The sequence below is a fragment of the Strix aluco genome, chromosome W, assembly GCF_031877795.1.
Source record: "Strix aluco isolate bStrAlu1 chromosome W, bStrAlu1.hap1, whole genome shotgun sequence".
NCBI classification, from domain to species: domain Eukaryota; kingdom Metazoa; phylum Chordata; class Aves; order Strigiformes; family Strigidae; genus Strix; species Strix aluco.
In genome coordinates, this window is record NC_133970.1 from 599,690 (window position 1) to 617,734 (window position 18,045).

The 18,045-nt window shown below is 47.5% G+C and overlaps 1 protein-coding gene across 1 annotated transcript in view; it reads left to right on the plus strand.

The window, feature by feature from the left end:
• Positions 1-247: 247 nt before the first annotated feature.
• Positions 248-18,045, plus strand: part of LOC141917695 (phospholipid-transporting ATPase IC-like) — a 39,515-nt gene continuing 21,717 nt past the window's right edge. The window contains exons 1-4 of the mRNA XM_074811092.1: positions 248-437; positions 3,084-3,219; positions 13,420-13,612; positions 17,111-17,208. Of these exons, the coding sequence (XP_074667193.1) occupies positions 13,432-13,612; positions 17,111-17,208 (279 nt within the window). The 5' untranslated portion in view covers positions 248-437; positions 3,084-3,219; positions 13,420-13,431. The remainder of the gene's footprint in view (positions 438-3,083; positions 3,220-13,419; positions 13,613-17,110; positions 17,209-18,045) is intronic.

Below are 18,045 nucleotides of genomic sequence, written 5' to 3' on the forward strand. Positions count from 1 at the left end.
CCGCCAGCGCCTCCCCCCCGCCCGTGGGCCGGGGGCGGCCGGGCCGGGCCGGGCCCAGGGACAGGACCGGGGCCGGCGCGGTCCCTCCCCTCCTCCCGCGCGGCGGGGCCGGCCCGGCGAACCGGGGGAACCCGTTTGTCCGGTCTGACGGCGGTTCCGCGGGGAGGCCGGGGCCGTCGGAGGCATGAGCGGGCCCTGAGCGAGCGAGCGGCGCCGGGACCCGCGCCCACAGGTGCCCCCGCCGGCTGCGCCCGCCCAGGGGCGGCGGCGGCTCCGCGGGCCGGCTGCTGCCGAAACTCGGTCGGTGCGGGGCCGGTCCCCAGCCGCGCCCGCGGGGCAGCCCCGTCTCCTCTCGCCGGTAGCAAAGTCCGGCGGGGCGGGCCGGGGCGCTGGCGGGGCCCCGGAGCGGCTGTGAGGGCTGGGCCGGCGGCCGGCAGGTAGGTAGGAGGTAGCGGAGCGGGGGCCGGGGGGCGCCGGGGCTGGGCCACAAACCGCCGCCGCCGCCACGGGCGAGCTCAGGGCTGGCGCCAGCGCGGGGCTGAAGCGATCTTCGGTCTCAACGTACCGCCCGCTGCGTGCGGAGCCTCCCGCGGTCGGGCGAGAGCTGCAGCGCCTCGATGGCTGCGCCGGGCTCGGGGTGTGAAGGCGGCGATGGCGCTGCCGCAGGGCGCGCTCGCCGGGGCCGGGCCCCCGGGGAGCTCTTTTTTCCGTTGGGCTGGGGAGGTTTAGCAGCGCCATGAATATTTAAACTATTAAATATTCATCCAGAGGCGAGCGGCTTCGTCAGGAGCCCGTGAGGCGGCTGGTGCTGAGGCGGCCGGTCGGTGCGACGGCCCTTCTGCCAGGTGAGGCCTTTGCTTGCGCCGGGCACCCACCGGGCTGCCGGGGCCTGCGGCCCGCGCGAGGGGCTCTTCTCACCTCTGTGCCTGACGGGACAGCGCGTTTCGGCAGTGTCGCTCCACACCCTCGCAGTGGTTTGAGTCTCCCTTCCACCCAGAAAGATGCGCGGCCGTTGACTGTCAGATTTACCACAGAGTCTCCCCGGTCTGATACTTTGGGTTGAGGAAAGAATAAGTATTTGCTGGGAGGTAAGGCACGGGGGACAAATGCAGCTTGGCTCTCTGCCTGGGCTCTGGCAGATACCACCGGTTTACTGACTTGCTTTTGTGGCCTTGGGCTGGTTACTCTGCTTCTGGCTTTTTTTACCTTTTTTTTTCCCCCCCATATCTATGAAAATAGGTTTCATGGTTGTGGGGTGATTACACGTAAGTCAATGTTTATGCAGCCTTTAGAGCAGTAATAAGTGCCTATATTAAGGAACTGTCATAATTCTGCCACAGAAAGTACAGGAAAAGTTACTTGTGAGGTTGGTCACTCACTCGGGAGATGAAAAGCATTTTTTGACCCCCTGAAAAATCAGTATCTCAGTCATGTTTCCTACTGCTTTGTGTCTATAGCTTAAATAGCATCCCTTCTCTTAGAGTGAACGGAACTGTGTTAAGTGGAGCAGCTAATGAAGCATTTCACCGCTGGCTTGAATGTCAGCGTTTGAACGTTTTGAAACCGAAGAAGGCGTACTGTACAGGGAGCTTCTGGCAATAAATAGTTTCTGGTAATGAATAACTGCGGTGCCTTTCATCTGGTGTGTTTGGTGGGGGTCTGGATGTGAATGGCTCAAGAGTGCCCTGGGCCAGTCAGGGGGACTTGCAGCTAACCTGGTTCTTGTACAGTCCCCGCCTCAGTGGCTGCTGCTGGAGTCCTTGGGCTCCCTGCATGAGTGTCCGTACTGGCTCAGATTTGCTCACAGTTTTCTGTTTGTTTCTGGTTTTTTATTTGTCTTCAAAGTCTGGTTCAAGTGTCAAGTGGTATTTGGTCATTTTGTGTTTTTCCTTGTCAGCTTCTGCACTGCTGTTACTGGTGTTCACATTGTGTGTGGTTGCTTCTGTATCTGTCTCAGACCTGTATTTGTTAACTTCTAGGTATCATATTTTTGGTAACTTCTGAACTGTTCTCTTCATTTATTCTTCCCTTGTGAGATAGCCTGTGAATGTTCTAGTCTCTTGTTCTGCAGTTTGTGATGGTGAATTCAAAAAGCCACTTGCTTGCTTTGCATTGAAGCCCTCTATTTAAATTAGTTAGAACTTGTTTTCCATGTGTTTTTATTGCTGTGGCTTTTTTTTCATGCCATAGGTAATCGTGTTGGGCCTGAGTGTAAAGTGCTACCTGCACTTAAATATGGGGAGGGGTTTGATTGATTTTAATTATGAGGGGGTTTGATGTTCTTGCTTGGCTGTTTCCTTTATCTGGCCTCTGTTAAATGAGATGCTTTTTGTAGACGTAATTGAATGCAGGGTATTAGCCAGGAGCTTCTGAAACTTAACCCTCGTTCTGTCTGTGACTTACTGTATGGCCTTGGGCAAATCACTTAACCTCGCTGTGTTTCTGTACTTGTCGGGGTGAAGAACGTGGTTCTCATTATATCCCTGGGAGCCTGGTGGTGCGTGAGCTCTCAGCTCTGCTTTGAAGCTGCTGTGCTCTGTGACAGAGCGCTGCTGCCGCACCTTGGCTTTTTGGCAAGCTTACATAATTATTCTGCAATGTGTAGTGGTGTGTTTAGTGCTGTGTCTGTTTTCCTCACGTGTTCTTATATGAATTAGAAATATGTTTTTAATTTGACAATAGAGATGGGCAATTTCAGAAAGTCCATGGGTGGTTTTGTTTACGAAGTGGTGTACAGTTAGGCACAGGGAGATGTAAAACAAAAGCAACATCTGAAAGAAAACAAATAAACGGGGGGGGGGGGGGGGGGGGAAGAATAAGCACTGTAGAGAAAACAGGAAACAAATCAAGGAAAGAACCAGGTCAGTTGCCAGAGTGACTTTCTGCCTGAGAAGAGGAAGAGGAGGTAGCATGAAAGGGTTTGGAGAGCTAACCAGAAATCTCTATGTTTGCTAAGAAAGCTTTGCAAGGCAAGTGAATTTCCCTCTTTGCCTAAAAGAAACGTGCTTTTGTTACTGCATGCGCATAGTCTCATGAGGGGGAAGTCAGTCAAGAAACTGTTTTCTAACGTTGTTTCATTACAGATGGAGCCTGATTTAAAGTCCGATCCAGGGGGCTCTTCCTGAGCGGCCGTGGTCTCTGCGCGCTGCCCCTACCAGCCTTTCAAGCGACGTCTGTGATGCCGTCCCTTGGTTCAGCCACAAACTGCGTGGGATAAAGGTCAGTTTAGGAAAACACCTTTAGTGTCAATTTTAGATGCTGACAGAAAAGGTGTATTGCTGTGTCATCTCTAACCTTGTTAGCAGGAAGTAACCTTTATTTTTTAGAGTTAAAAATACCTGCTGGTTTTGATGGGGAAGGGTAATACCTAGGAAGATAACTCTATTTAAAGTTCAAAAAATCTTCCACGCCAAACAATGCGGGTTATGTGTGCACAAAAATAATTCTTTTTTCCTTTATTAAAACAAAAGATACCTGTTTTAAAACATGAACCTTGAGAGGCAACCTGCCTGTAAAAGGCAGATTGAAAACCCTTCAGAGTACGCTCGAGCTTACAGCTTGAACAAAGGTTACCAACTTCACTATCTTTTGCAAAGATAACTTGTCTTGACTTGGACTTTAAATGATGGAAACTCTGCATATCTGTTAATGAAAAATCCAAGTGCAGATAATGGGTAGAATTAATATTTTGTTTCTGGAAGTGGCCCGTCTTCAACCATCCTTGCATAGCCTCAGGCCACTCGGACTGTAGGCTCTGGGTCTCTCTTTGTTGTTATTATTTGCTGTTAAATTGTTGGTGACTAGTTGATCTCTTCCTTGTGTAGCCCTGTTGGCTCATAGTGATCAGTTCACTTAGCTGGAATGTCCTTCGTACTCATTTTCGTACACAGCAATCGTAACATTAGAACAGGCAGCTGTACAGGTGAGTACACAGTGGCCACTGGTTTAATTCTGGTGCTTCCTCTATGAGGAAGGCGTGTTGGTTGTTTTTTAAATGAGGAGCTCTTCTCTGGTTGGTGCAATCACGCAGACCTGAGATGGGAACCATTAGGAGGGAAGGTGTTCAGAAGCTGGTGCCCCTGTGTTTCCATTTTCTCTGCTGATGCTGTGCTTTTCTTTTCTCCTTTCTTTTCCCCAAGGTTGGTCTTGGACATCTGTCAACAGTACAAAGCTGTACTCCCTCTTCCCTCACCTGCGGGGTGATTCTGCGGGGGGGTTCAGGGTTTTGGTGCCTCAGCTTGTTTAGCTGGGTCTTCTGTACATTCATTAGAGAAACTGTCGCTTCTCTTCAACCAACTTTGCAGATAAATGGAGAAAGTAGGATTTCAGAGCTTGGTGGTACCAAAGTGTGACAATTTTATGCTGGTGTTTGCCTCCTGATGGTGCAGGTAATTAGTGTCACTACAGCATCCAAGGAGGGACCAGAGTCAATTCCTTGTAAAAGAAAGATCTGTGGATATTACAGGGTTGGCTGTGTATGATGCCAATAAAAAAAATCTCTTGGAGCTGGAAGTAGTCCAGTCTGGTAAGTCCTTGATCCTCACAGTTAAAAAGGCGTAGCTGAACCACCTTTTTGGAAACACCTTTTTTAACGAGTGGTTGCCCTCAGTACATCGTACAAGGCTGGGGGGGCGTTTCTGACAGCAGCATAAGCTGGAAGAGGTGCCGTGGCTGTCTTCCAGTGCTGTGCCAAGGCAGAGCTTTGTGGCAGACCAGCCTCCTTCCAGTACCTTCCAGCCCAAGCCATTCCATGCCAGTACACGCATTTTGCCAAAGCAGTTCCTTTATATAGTGGGAAATGACAGCGCAAGTTTGCGTATGTCTTTATTTCTCCAGCACCCTTATTCTGCACAATTATGGCCCTTCTCTTTTCCCCCTGCAGACACGGGTGAGTTGATAAGCATGATGTTAAAGTTTTGAGTGGGGCGCTGCGGGCATATGATGCCTTAGTGTGCAGCTGTGTGCACGCGACTCTCCATCAGGTGTCTGCACTGTGCCGTTCCCAGGTTTTTATCCTGGCGCTAGAATTTCAAAATCGGTGGTAAGGGGAGATAAGGAGAAAATCAGTTCTTCATTAGAGTTTGACCATCTTCAGGTCTTCTTCCTCTGGTGGATATTAACACTGCTGTTATTGCTCGTTCTCAGCTAGAGTACAGACCCTGTAAGATGCATTATTTCTGAGGAACAGATACTGCAAGATGTTAACTTCATGATGCTAATGCTTGTGGAAAGTGAAACAAACCCCTGCTATTCAGACTAAATTCTGAGTAGCCTCTGCACAATTTGTGGTCACAAATTGCTTGAAACGACCTTTTTTGAAATGACCTTTATAGATAAAAATTGTGTGTGGGCATATTTGTACACGTGTATGTATATAAAACTTGGGGCTGGGTGAAGGACGGTAATAGATGCTACAACCAGGCTGACTCATTTGGGACCTGCTCTTACAAAACAGGTTCCCCAAGGATTTCTCATGTTGCAGCAACAGCCTGAGTCTCCAAAAGTGCTGCTTGAATCTTTTGTGGTTCTGTCGTGTGGTGAAGAGCTCGGACTCGCCAAGTGTGGCGTGTGTTCTGGTGTCCTGGGATGTGTAGGTGCACTACCTCAGCACGAGCGTTTTATCCGTAGCCATATTCTAATCACTGGAATTTGAGCCTTTTTTTAGTGGGAGCTCTGAGTCACCTCATGTTAGGCAGTTTCAAGGTGGGAACTTTCTCCAGGGTCACAGTGCGATGAAGAAGGTGTGTAGGGTCAGGAGATTGTTTCCTTACTACCTGCTTCTGATTAGCTTACTCTCTCAAGTGTGGTTTGAGCATACTTACTGCGGAAAGGCAGGCCTGACCCAGGAGGTCTTTACTGTAGGTGGAACTGTTGAGCTGTGGGAGCTCTGACTCAAGCAAACCTCTGCTGATTTCCTCCTTGGCTGTAAGCTGACCCCTTTGCACTGCCTGGTGCGAGCGTTCTGCAGTTCTGGTTTCCTGCAGCAGCCCTGGGAACTGGGGTGTGCCCCTGCGTCAGCTGCCAGGAACCTCCTTGGCCGTGGTGGCTGGGCAGAGTCTGTCCTGGCTGTCCCGAGCACGGGGCCGTGCCTGCCCAATGGTCCCCGGCAGCGCTTAGGGTGATGCCGGAGGGCACACGCTGTACGCGATACGATACGTTCTGAATGACGGGCTGTGGGGTTTGCCTCGTGCAAAGTGGACTTGGTTGGCCTAGAGGAGTCAAGGCTTCCGCTTCGGGATTCAGTTTGCCCCACTGCTGATGTACGGCGCTGTCGGTTCGGGGTGGAGGCTGCCTCGGGGAACAGGAGCACGCAGGCTTCTGACAGCCATCGGAACTCTTGAGGCTGCCTTTCCCCACGGCGTTTCAAGAGCTGGGCTTTACCATGGTCATGGCAAACTGCAAGGATGCATACAAAAGTCAGTCTGTTCCAGAACAAATAGCTGATAGAAATTGTTCCCCTTGAAGATGCAATTTCAGGGGTGTTCAATTATTTTCAAGTGGTCATTCAATGGAGTAAATATAATTGTGACGTATGAGTAGCTATAGAAATTGATAAGCTTAAAGCATGTAATTTGTGTGGCAATCTAATCGCAGCTTACTAGTGTTTGGAATGAAGGTTATTTCCTTGGCTTGTTTGTGCTGATTCATGCTATTTGAAGTAACTACTTTTTTTTCTTAAAACATCATAAAGATTACCTAGAAGGTTTGAGCTGTCCAGAAGATGCTTCTATCTGCCTGTCCAAGCACTTGTTACCAGTAAAATTTCATATCTGTTTTGAGTAATGTGTGATCTGTGTCTTATATTTTGGAAGCAAATCTAGTTTTATTATTTGCCTGTTTCCTTGTAGAAGCTCTTGTTACGGGTAGATTAGTTGATTAATACATTTTTAATGAAGGACGATACTGGGATCACTGAAGTGAGAATAGAAACACAGTATCCCGCCTTCGAAGGACTTTGGTCCTGGCTGCTGCTTTGTGAGGATAAAATAGTGAGAGCAAGAACTGTGGAAGCATCAGCTGAATCTGACGCTTATCGGGCTCGGAGATGGGCACTGTGCAGTGCCCCAAGGTAACGGCTCTTTCGGAGGTGCTGGGGTGCTCCCCTAGGGCTGCCCGCTCAGTTGGTGTTTGTAGCAGTCAGCAGCAGGTTAGGTAGCAGCTCCTTTTTTGGCTGTAGGAATTTCACTTTACAAATAAAACAAATAGTATTTTGCTTTCTCCCTGATATTTACAGAACCCCCGATAATCTGTGTGGTGAGAAGTTGGGCTGCTGGTGTGTTTTACTGCCCCTTTCTCTGTGTTTCATGATATGAAAACATTTTGCATTTAAGCAACTGCATTGGGTGTATTGGTGCCATAACTCACAGAAATCATCTTTCTTTTCTTATGCCCTAAAAATAGCAATAGCTAATAATAGCCATATGAATTTCTGCCACCAGGTGAAAAAAGATAAAATCTTTGTATGTTGACTGTATGAACCATCCACATGCTTTGAATTGTGCTGCTCATTGCCTCTGTTCTGTTTTAAGCTGATTTTTGTTCCATCTGTTTGAAGCCTGCTGCTGTCTCTTTAGATGGAGAATGCCAGCCCTTAGAGAAGATGCACCTCTGTACACCTCCTGCTTTGCTGTGTAAAGCAGAGCTTCCTTCTTCTGAAGCAGTCTCTGTGCCTTGGAGTTCTGCTGAATTTGCTGGTTTGTTAGTGGGGTGAAGAGGTGGGGATTACCCCGGTGACGCCTCTCTGTGCCCTTCCTAGCCATTTCAGAGCCTGTTGGCCACAGTCAGGTTTACAAAATGGTCATCTGGGTTAAATACTTTGCTTTATGTCTGTGTTGTCAGAAAGGACGGATAAATTGATCCTGAGGAGGTGGTGGTTTTGTTTTGCTTGCCCAGGACTTGATATTGGTGACCAGATTATTTTCAAAGGGACAAAACTGCAGCCTTGCCCAGGAGCGGATTGTGAGCTGTCGTTTCAATTACAGACCTCAGCTCTCAAGCATCGTTAGAGCCGCCTGTTGACGAAAAGGCATTTGGAATCCTGTCAGGGGTATAAGCCGGGGTATGGACTTGAGTCTCCTAAATACAGGTGTGTCTGCTTTGATCCAGCCATCAGAGTACTCCGTGGGCTCAGATTTCTTGCCTGGTTGTTTGGATTGCAGGCCTGCAAGCAGCTGTTGAGGTGCTCTGTTTACCTAACAGGCTGTCTTTGTTTCATACTCCCCTTTTTAGCTTAAAATCTCAGTTATTGGCAAGATGAGCAACGTGTTACAACTGAAGGTGTCAGAATAATTAATTTTTTAAACACATAGTTAAATATCAGTGAAACGCCTGATGTAGCTTTTTTGTCCTATTTTAACTCCAGAGACCTAAAGTGGTTCAGAAAGGTCTCTCGGAGCTTGCTTTTTGTACTATTTGAGTTTGTTTTATGACTCTTACTTCAAATATTGATGTTGGTACGTTCTAAAACTTAGGAAAGTTCCTCGTGTGTAACACTGCTGGTGGCACGGTGTTTGCTGCCCTTGAAAACGCAGAGCTCGATCCCCAGGCAGCAGGGTCCTTCGGGCTTTAAATGTGTAGCTTGCCTTGCATGTGGTCAGGTAGATCTTGTTTTACGAAATGCTCGTCCTGTCTCTGAGAGGAACTGTGCAGCTCTTCTTGTGTTGGAATTTTGTTTTACTGATTATTGTTCTTTCTCACTGCATATGTTCAAACATTACTAATTATTGGTTGAATTTAAGCTTGATGTGAGAGATGATGCCTTCAGAGAAATTTCTGAAGCCTGTTTATTTGTAGCTTTCTTTATTAGTCCCTTCGATGCAAGATCTGTAAAAGCAGTGTTAATATCTGCTTATATTATTGTGAAACAGCAAAAGCAGGTGGGATCTTGTTTGAAACAGTTTTACCCCCAGCTCCTGCAAACCAAACCCTTTTTTTGCCTTACTTCAAAGACTGTTTTGTAAGTAATCGTTATTTCAGCTCAAGTCTGAACATAAGCAGTGCACACAAATGTAAGAAATTGCCTGTCTTCTGAGAGTAGACCCTTTTAAGAATGGACCATTGCTTTTATTTTATTTCAACATTGTTCATAAATAGTTTTTCTCCTGCATGGCATAACCTTTTTAGCTTTTTTTTTTTTTGAGTTGTGGTGCCTTTTTTTTCCTCTGAATAGTGACTGCTGCAAAAATCAGTTGTGGCTGCCTGTCCTCCTGCCATGTTCAATTCACCTTTGGTTTCCGTTGTGTCCATCCAACGTCCAGGTGCTGGTGGATGTGCGCTCTCCTCTTTCCTCTGCTGGCTCAGTATTAGTTGGCCTCTCTGCTGCTCCGTGCTGTTGTTGCTCCCATCTCCTCTTTCACCTCGTGATCGCTCTCTACCTTCCTCTGAACTTCTGACATCTCTTTGACGTCCCAGCTAGCCCTTTTCATGCAGACTAGGTGTCAAGAAACTTAACTCTAAACCAATTTGTCACTCTGTCACTGGAGGACTCCTTCATCCTCTGTCCCACAACACCTCTCTGCTCTCTCCCAACTGCTGGTGCCTTTCTGTGGTCTCCTTGCCAGCCCCGGGTGCCATTCTGTGGTCTCCTCGCCAGCCCCGGGTGCCTTTCTGCAGTGCTCCCGGACAGTCAGACCGTCGTCCCCTCGGCCGCCGTTGGTCCCCGAGGGCCGGGTACGTACAGAGCAGGCAGCAACACTCCCCAGCAGCCTCCGTGGCCACCGGGGCTGTTATCCAGGAGGTCTTCAGCTGCAGAGACGGTGCCCTCTGCGTTTTGTGGTGTCGGGGTTAGTAAATGCTGCCTGAAATCCCTGACGTGTGTGATTTTGTTGCCTTTTTCTGCAGAAGTTACGGTGGTGCTGCCTGCAGCACAGAGCAGCTCAGCGGACAGGGTTGTGCTGCCTGCAGGGTAACAGTTAATGAATCTCCTCTGTTAGTAGGGTTTTCCAGTTGGCAGTTCAGCTCTTTGAGGAGGTAAAGTGAATACAATTAATTTGAACTTCCCCCCACCAAACTGTTGCCCTGGCATTCCCAGCTAGCATCACAGGCTGCCTCTGTTTGTATTTTAGGTATTTCCATTCAGCTGTGCATCTGTAATAGAGAACAAATTCAGTGTTTTTCTGACATCTCATCTAACCCTTTGCATGATTAATTAGTTCATGAATCATTAATCAGTTAATGAGTAAAGATTAATAGACTAAGCTGAATCTCTGTGTGCCAGGGGCATGAGCTTATTTTGTTTGTCTTAGAGCAATTCAAAGATCCTCTGGTATTTTTTGTTTTAAGGACGGTGCAGGTAAGGATCCTCAACTCTTCCCCTCCAGTGGTCCCCATGTAAGGTATTAGCAGGGCAGAATCCTTGACTGCTGCAGGGCTTATGCAGTCATGTATATTTTATATACTTCTAAGAGGAACTGAGCATTATGTCTTGCTCTAAAAGGATTTTGTTTAACATTGAAACAATTTGGGGTTGAAAACATAATGGATTTCTTCTACCTGAACAGACATTCAGTGTAAAGAAAATCTAAATGTCTATACACCCCAAAGTAGACATGTGGGTGAAGCCTGACCTGGGCTTGCTTGCAAAGCAATGGCTTTGATGGCCAAGGGCAGGATTGTCCACACCCCTCTTCAGACGGAAAAAGATGGGAAAAAGTCAATGTCTGTGTTGGCTGTAAGTATTGCTCAGCGAGTCGGAGTTTGTAGGATAGTTAAGAGGCCAGACTAATACCTGCTTCAGCAGCGCCTGCCCGCCTCGCCGAGGGAATGACGCCCCGGGGTAACCTGGGCCCGTGAGCCCCGGCGTGGGCCAGGCACCGCGCTCGCAAGGGCCGTGCAGCCAGTTGCTCGCTGGCCACCGCGCCAGGGGCTGCGGCCGCTGCGTGCCTGCCGCTCCTCTCACCTCTGGGCAAGTTGTCCTGGCCACGTGTATCAAGTTGTTAGTGAGCAGGGTGCTCTGGAGATAAATCTTTCGTTCAGGCTTCTGGTTAATACTTTTCTTCTTTTCTATATTGTGAAATACGAGATTTTATGGGGATGGTGTGGTAGGCAAGAAAGAGCAAAACGGGTAAAAAGACGAGAAATAAACCAAAGTATCACAGTGAAGTATCGAGGTGCCTGAGTCTGAGCTTGAATCTCCTGCATCTTGAGGCAAATTCCCTAACTCCAAGGCTATTTGGGAAGACAAATGGCCTTTCCACAAAAGTTTCAGGTTCCATAACCATGTAAGCGACTCGCTGTCATACTCCTGGCTAATCACATCAGTAAGCAGCCTCTAACAGCTTCAGTGGGCCTTGTGAGAAGTGGTGGTAATTCATATTAAATCAAACTGTGCGTTCATATGATACCTGGTGGTTTGGGTTTATTTTGTAAACTGGCAGTCTTGAAACGTTAGCCTGTGTGCTGGGCAAGCACTGCAGGGCTGCAGCCCCTGAGTGCCGGGTGCTTTGAGCTCCCAGCCGACAGTCGTGTCATTCGAGTCGCATATTAAGTGCTCATGTAATATTTAGCTCTCTCTTATAAGAGATATGAAGGACGGGAGACAATTCAGCGTTGCAAAAATAGAAACTAGCGTGGATGTCAACAGGGTTTGGTGTCAGCGCCGGTGATGCTGGTTTCGTTAGCAGCAGCCTGCGGCGCGGAGGGTGGCGCTGGCCTTCCCTCACAACACCAGGCTCTTTTTGCAAGGTAGGTCAACAGGCGGGTCCATGGTAGCTGGCTGCTGTGCACGTCGTGTCACTGGGCTTCGGTGACCCTTTAACTGGGTTTTATTTGGAAGTTGCCAGGGAGCAGCAAGAGCAGCGTTGCTCCCTGTGGGAAAGCAAGAGGACAGGGCCCCGGGGCTCACGAGGCAAGCAGCACACACCCTGAGGTGGTGGCCAGGTCCAAGGCCATAAGGCAGTGCCTTGAGGCAGGTCCAGGGTCAAGCCGGGCAGTTGGTGTGTAGTTCAGGGTTAGGATCAGGCCCAGGGAGGGCCAGAGAGGTCCACAGTGTCAAAGCAGAGCTTGAAGGGGACACAGGCATGGCCGCAGCTCGGCTGGAGACCGGCCCTCCTCTGATGCGGCTCAGGCAGGGCCCGCGGGCTGAGCTGAAATGTGGCTACTGGTCCATGGGTGTGGGAGGGCCGGGGCGAGGCTGCTCAGGGCCCAGGAGGCTTATTGGTGCCCTGGCAGAAACGGCTGAGGTGATGGAGCCCCCTCCTCTCCTCACAGGATTTAATTTTCTTACAGTTGTTAAAGTGCCTAGCACAGACGGGACAGAACCTGTTTGGAGGTGTTGATCTGCAGAAACAAAGTGCAATTTAAGCTTTGGTACAACAGATTTGGGTATTGAGTGGTTAGAAATGAAGAGGACGTGCTCATCAGAATGGCCTGCACCTTGTGCCAGAGCAGTTATTAAAATGCCAGGACACCCAGCAAGGCGACTAACTGGCCATGTGTAGATGAAGACCTCCTGAGAATCACACAGGTGGTTATTTGTAGGTGTTGGTTGGAGAGGAGTTACACACGAGTAGATGGTTTCTGGATTTGGGTTACAAGCAGGTAGTTGGGTGCTGTCTGTTGCAGCAGTTAGCTTAAGGTGCAGAAACTGTCTCGGTGATCTAAAGATGCTGGAGGAGGCTGGGATCCTGTCTGAGATCACAGCCAACTGCAGCAGCCCAAGTCACAACAGCGTTGGGAGTTTGTCAAGAGCTAGAATTTAAATAAACTTTGAGAAGTGGAGATCCCAATTTGGGAGATAATGTGCTCATGCTCGAGGGCTGGGGAGCACGTGCACTTTCTGAAGAGCTTCAGGCAGAGGCAGGTGCACACACGCATCACAGCTTCAACTGACTGATCTTGGGTGCTGAGCCATAAATTAGTGTTTGGACACCAAGATGTGGGATCTCGCAATGCGAAATGCTGACGTTCAGCCTGTGGGGAGGGGAGAGGAAGCACGGATTGGGTTGGGTGAGGCTGGACAGAGCGGGATGGAGCAGCGGCTGCATGACCTGAACCCTCGGTGGTGAGACTTGTGCTGGCCCGGCGCTCAGTGCCCGGCCCCGCCGTGGCCAAGCGGGGCCCTGGCTCTGTGGCTCCGCCCGGGACGGTGTCACGGCCGCTGGGACTCAGGTGCTTGTGGGCTCCCTAATTCCTGCGTCCCACACAAGGTGTGCTGCATCACGAGCACAGGGCGTTCCTTAGTCGTGTGAGCACATGTAATTACACATAGCAGAATGGGAATGAAGGGCTCGCTGTGAAAATAACTGCCTCATGACTTGAGTCTGTGCTTGAAAACCGAGCCCGTGCTCCACGCTGTCCCAGGGAAACTGGTTTCAAATGTGGGTTTTGGTGACCAGCATCAACAAAGTAAAGTTATGGAGACGTGGTTTCCAGCACTTGCTACATTAACTCTTTTCCCTAACTTTCATAAAATGCTGGCAGGGCTCTGGCAGCATGACCTCGGAAAGGGATTCAGAGACCACCTTTGATGAGGATTCCCAGCCTAACGATGAGGTGATGCCATACAGTGACGATGAAACGGAGGATGAGCTGGACAGCCGGCAGCCTGCGGTTGAACCAGGACAAAACCAAATCCACAGAGATGCTGAGGAGAGCCAAGAGCCATTGAAAAAAGGTATCATTATGAGAGAAACTTGAGTTGGGTAGCAAATGATCCTGAATACAGAGGCTGAGCCATGCATGGATCAGTTTGATTTTTGTGCTTATTCGTTAGGTAGGATTTGGAATGGCTTATCTGAATCTGTGGAGCAGTAATTGATGGTAACTCGGATTAACAAATGGCAAAACGAAAATCAGCTTCATTCCAGTCTGCAACCAGAGTTCTGTGCCGCTGCTTGCTGTGTAGAACTAATGATCTGCATGGTGACCTTGTCTTCATTAAGGCGGGCCCTAGATGTCCACAGCCTGTGGTCTGAGCACTGCTCGAACAGGACTGCAGAGACTTGTCTTCCCCATCATCTGGAAACTTGAACCAGCATTAGCCACTTCGCTGTGTTTAGTCAGTTGGTTTGCATGTATTTCTGCTTTCTCAGTCTTGCACGGATGAGATTTCAGCCTCAATGCTAATTTTGTAGCCTGATGATTTCCTTTTATTTGCGGTAGTTCCGGAATCACAGAAAGGTAAGGTGGGTAGGAGGGCAAAGCAGCCCCTCAAGTGCCGTCTGTGTGCTGCCACCCGCGTAGGAACATAAATGGGAGGAACCTCCCTGGCAAGTTGTAGACACACCGCTTCTAACCTCTGTCCAAGGAAAGTCTGTAACTCCCCTAAATACCTTTTTTTTCAGTGTTGCAATGCGAGTACTTTTTATTTAACCATCACCTGTTCAATATATATAGGTTTCTTCCTGTTTGTGTGGCAATAGGGAACAGTTGATCACCTCATTTTATAACCACCTATTATATGTTTTCGTTTTATAACCACCTATTACATGTTTAGTTTTGGCTTTTTTTACAATGACTGAGGTAACACAGAATAAACAGTTTTCTTAGCCTCTCATCATCCATCATATTTTCCTGAGTTCTCATGACTGTTGCTCTCTCCCCCCACTCTACCCTCTTACGTTGTCCAGATGTTTTGTTTCATAGACACAGTACACCAGCAACCACAGGTTTACTTTGTGGCCTAGTATAAGCACAAGAAAAGGAAAAAAAGAAAGAAACAAAACTAAACGTGGACCTCCTACACTTCTTTTCTGAAGTGTACCCTGCCTTTTCCTTTATCTGGGTGAATTGGAGAGAATGTGAAAGCAGGGAGATGAGTTTTGATTCTGCCCTCCCGGGGGCTCGTAGCTCTCACTAGTTCAGTGTAACCACAAATCTCTGCTGTCTGTACAATTAACGTTACCCAAATTATTATCCAAAATACAGACTAGAGCTATGGATATGGCAGGGTTCCTTTGGACTCCGAGCTAGGGCAAAAGCTTTAAGGAGGTAAGAGATGTTACCATGTGTGGCTGGCAGGCCACTACTTTAATCATAGGCCTCATAAGCAGTTGATGAACTTTGTCAGATTTTTGGGTTTCTTCCCTCTTTAGACCCTTTGGATTTGTTTGTTTAAATCCTCTTTGTCTGCTTTTTCTGGTTAATAGATAGTTTTCTGGCATAAGTTGCAGAGCTTACAGGATCTGCTGACTGGTTCAGTAGCTAATTATATTCAGGTAATGCTGCAAAAATGTCAGCCTTTTTGCTTCTTATTTTTTCCCCTCAAAAAAGACAGTTTTCTTGTTATGTTCCTTTAAAGGTGGTGAATTACTGATGTAGCTTCCCAAGCATTAGGTGTTAGTATCACTTTTAAGCAGTTTAAAGTGATTTTGGGTAGTTTCCTACCTGCAGGTTTTAAGACCTAATTTGCCCATTTTCCATCTGGGGTGCTGAAGTTTTCTCAACACTGCAATGTTTTTGTAAACGTGGTGAAGAAATGTTCTTGTAGACACGTTTACAATTTTCTTCAGTCCTGTCATTAATAACTTTCTCAATTCATGCCCTTCATGCTTGTCGCCTTTTAAACCAAAACCCAGTCCTCCAGTAATTGTTTTGTAAATTTTATGTAAGGCAGCTAAAACCCTGTGACTCACAGCACTTCTGTGTAAGCCCTGGCGAGGATGCACAGTGTATCTTCACCATCTGCTGTATGTTTTCATTTATGCAGTCTTAAATATAAGTGTTACGGCAAGATAAATATTTCTCTGCTATCTTCTCAGCTTGCAACCAGTGGAAATGAAAGTTACATGGTCACAGGAAAGATCCCAGATACATCAGATGAGAACTTGCTTTATGTGTTGGAGGGGAAAAAAAGGGCTTTGTGTCTGGATTTGAGTGTTTCAGCCTGAGTCGGCTTTAGCAGAGGGGACTTTGGCCCTTGCAGCAGCCTCCCCACGGGTCTCCGCCCCACGCCTCTGCCTGCGGGAGTTTCACCGTCCCTGCTCTGCAGCGCTGGGTCACCAGAATCCGGGGAGACCAAAGAGAGCACCCATTAAGGACAATTACCCTGGCTTGGAGAAAAGGGGGAGATGCTTGGCTGATGAGTCAGGAAAGCTGAATTTCAAAACAGTGTCTGCCTCATCCTTCCCGGGCGGGCAGAGCTGACTCACAGGGGCGCTTCTGAGCGGTGCAGCAGGACGTGCTTTGATGTGGGTGTGGGTGGCAGGATGAAAAGGGCTATGGGTGATGCAGGCTGGAGGGCAGGAAAGGTGTCTGGAGGATCCTGGAGGGAAAGAGGGGGCACGGACAATAACCTGACAGCAGGAGGCATTCTGGCAGTAAGTAGTGGTCAGCCAAAAGCTATGGATGTCCTGGATGAACCCCATTTAAAGATGCACTTTGTAGGACTTAGATTAACGACCGGGACCCTAAGGTGGAGGGGGATGGTTTGTTAGCAGGTCCTCTAGAAACCTTTTCCTTAGGGAGGCTGTATGTCAAGTCAGGTTTTAAATGCTAAATACTGAAGGTGACAGGAGGCAAGATTGCTGAGCTGCTTTGTAAGCTGTTTTATCAGTTTATAGTCCAAAACTGCAGAAATTTGTTGCAGACATCTCTTGTTTAGTTTCGTTAAATTTTACTCCAAAATGCAATTTATATTCCTGAGTTTTCAAGCAGTCAAACAAAACTGATGGCTGAAGAAATAAAATGAGCACTTCAGATTTTTACTTTTTTTTTATGGTTGTGAATGAAAACCATTCCACAGTATGGTTGTATGAAATAATTGTTTTCAGAAGTTGAGTGGACCATTTCTAGAGAGACTGAGAAACCCTGTTTTGGGTGCTTAGTGCTTCACAAGTGTAATAAAAGCAAACCAAAAGAGAGGAAAGAAGGGAATTCAGCATGATTAAATGTTACTCTGAGAGACTTTCAGTTTCTCATAGGACTTCCAAATTATTAATCACTACTTCTTCCTACCTCAGATTATATTTTAATTGTTAATAAAGACAGATAGCCTGGAAACTTCTTGAAACATTTTTTTTTTTTTAAGACTATGCATTAAAAAGCAGGTACCGGTCTTGTTTCAATTGAAAGTACCTTTAAAAGATGGCATTTGAGAGAAAACCTGAAACTGGCAGATTTGTTCCCTCATGTTTATAACAGTTATTGACCCATTTTGCCTTGTCTCTTCCAGACTGCAGCTGGCAAGTTAAAGCAAATGATGAATGCTTCTACCAACAGCCCCAGTTTAAGAGAACTGTGTTTCTGTGCTTCAAAAAAAGCAAATATGCAGTAAGTTTTCTTTATCTCAACTATGTGCTAATAGTACTTGGTAGGGTGAATACTTTCTTAATCTCAGTAAGATCTTTCCAACCACTCCTGATTAGTGTAAAACCCACAATTAACACTTCCATAGGATTTCCATCAAAGGTGGAGAAGTATAACTGCTTTTGGGTTTGTGATTGGAAAATCAAGGTATGGAGAGACTTGTTTAAGATGTAGAGATCATTAGAAGCCAGGTGTTGTCAGTCCAAATGCCGATTTTATCTGCTCAACTGCGGCTGTTGCAAACGTCTGCGCAGGTGTTGTCTTTCATATAAGAAGTCTTAGTGTAGTATTAAGCAATATCCTGATTAAGCTAGACCAGGACAGTCTTAAAAATAGACATTTGGAAATGTCTACTTGTTTAAACAGTGTCATTCTGAATCCACCTGATTTTGATACAGGAGACGTTTTTATCTCATTTATCAAGACAAAAGGTTGGGGTTTTTTTTCTTCCCCTGTTGTTAAATTTTTCGCTTTTCAGAGTAGTAAAGGTGTGGTGCTTGTATGTGGTGCTTGTTGCAAGTGACAGAGGTTGCTTGGACTGGGGGGGTTACATGTGGACTATCTGGCTTTATCTGTGATGCGTTGGCTCATGTGGTGCCCTTGTACCTGCTGAGGTACCTGCCTTGCAGATGTGAGGCGGTTTGGGTTATCTCATGCATGAGGATGAACAGTTCATAGTAGAACTGCTACCCTGGAGCTATTCAAATGGAAATCTTTCTGCTTGGACTAGGCAGGGACTGGCACTCCTGAGAGTTAACCTTTGCTGGATCTGACATTGTCCCTCCTGAATAAGTCTAGTTA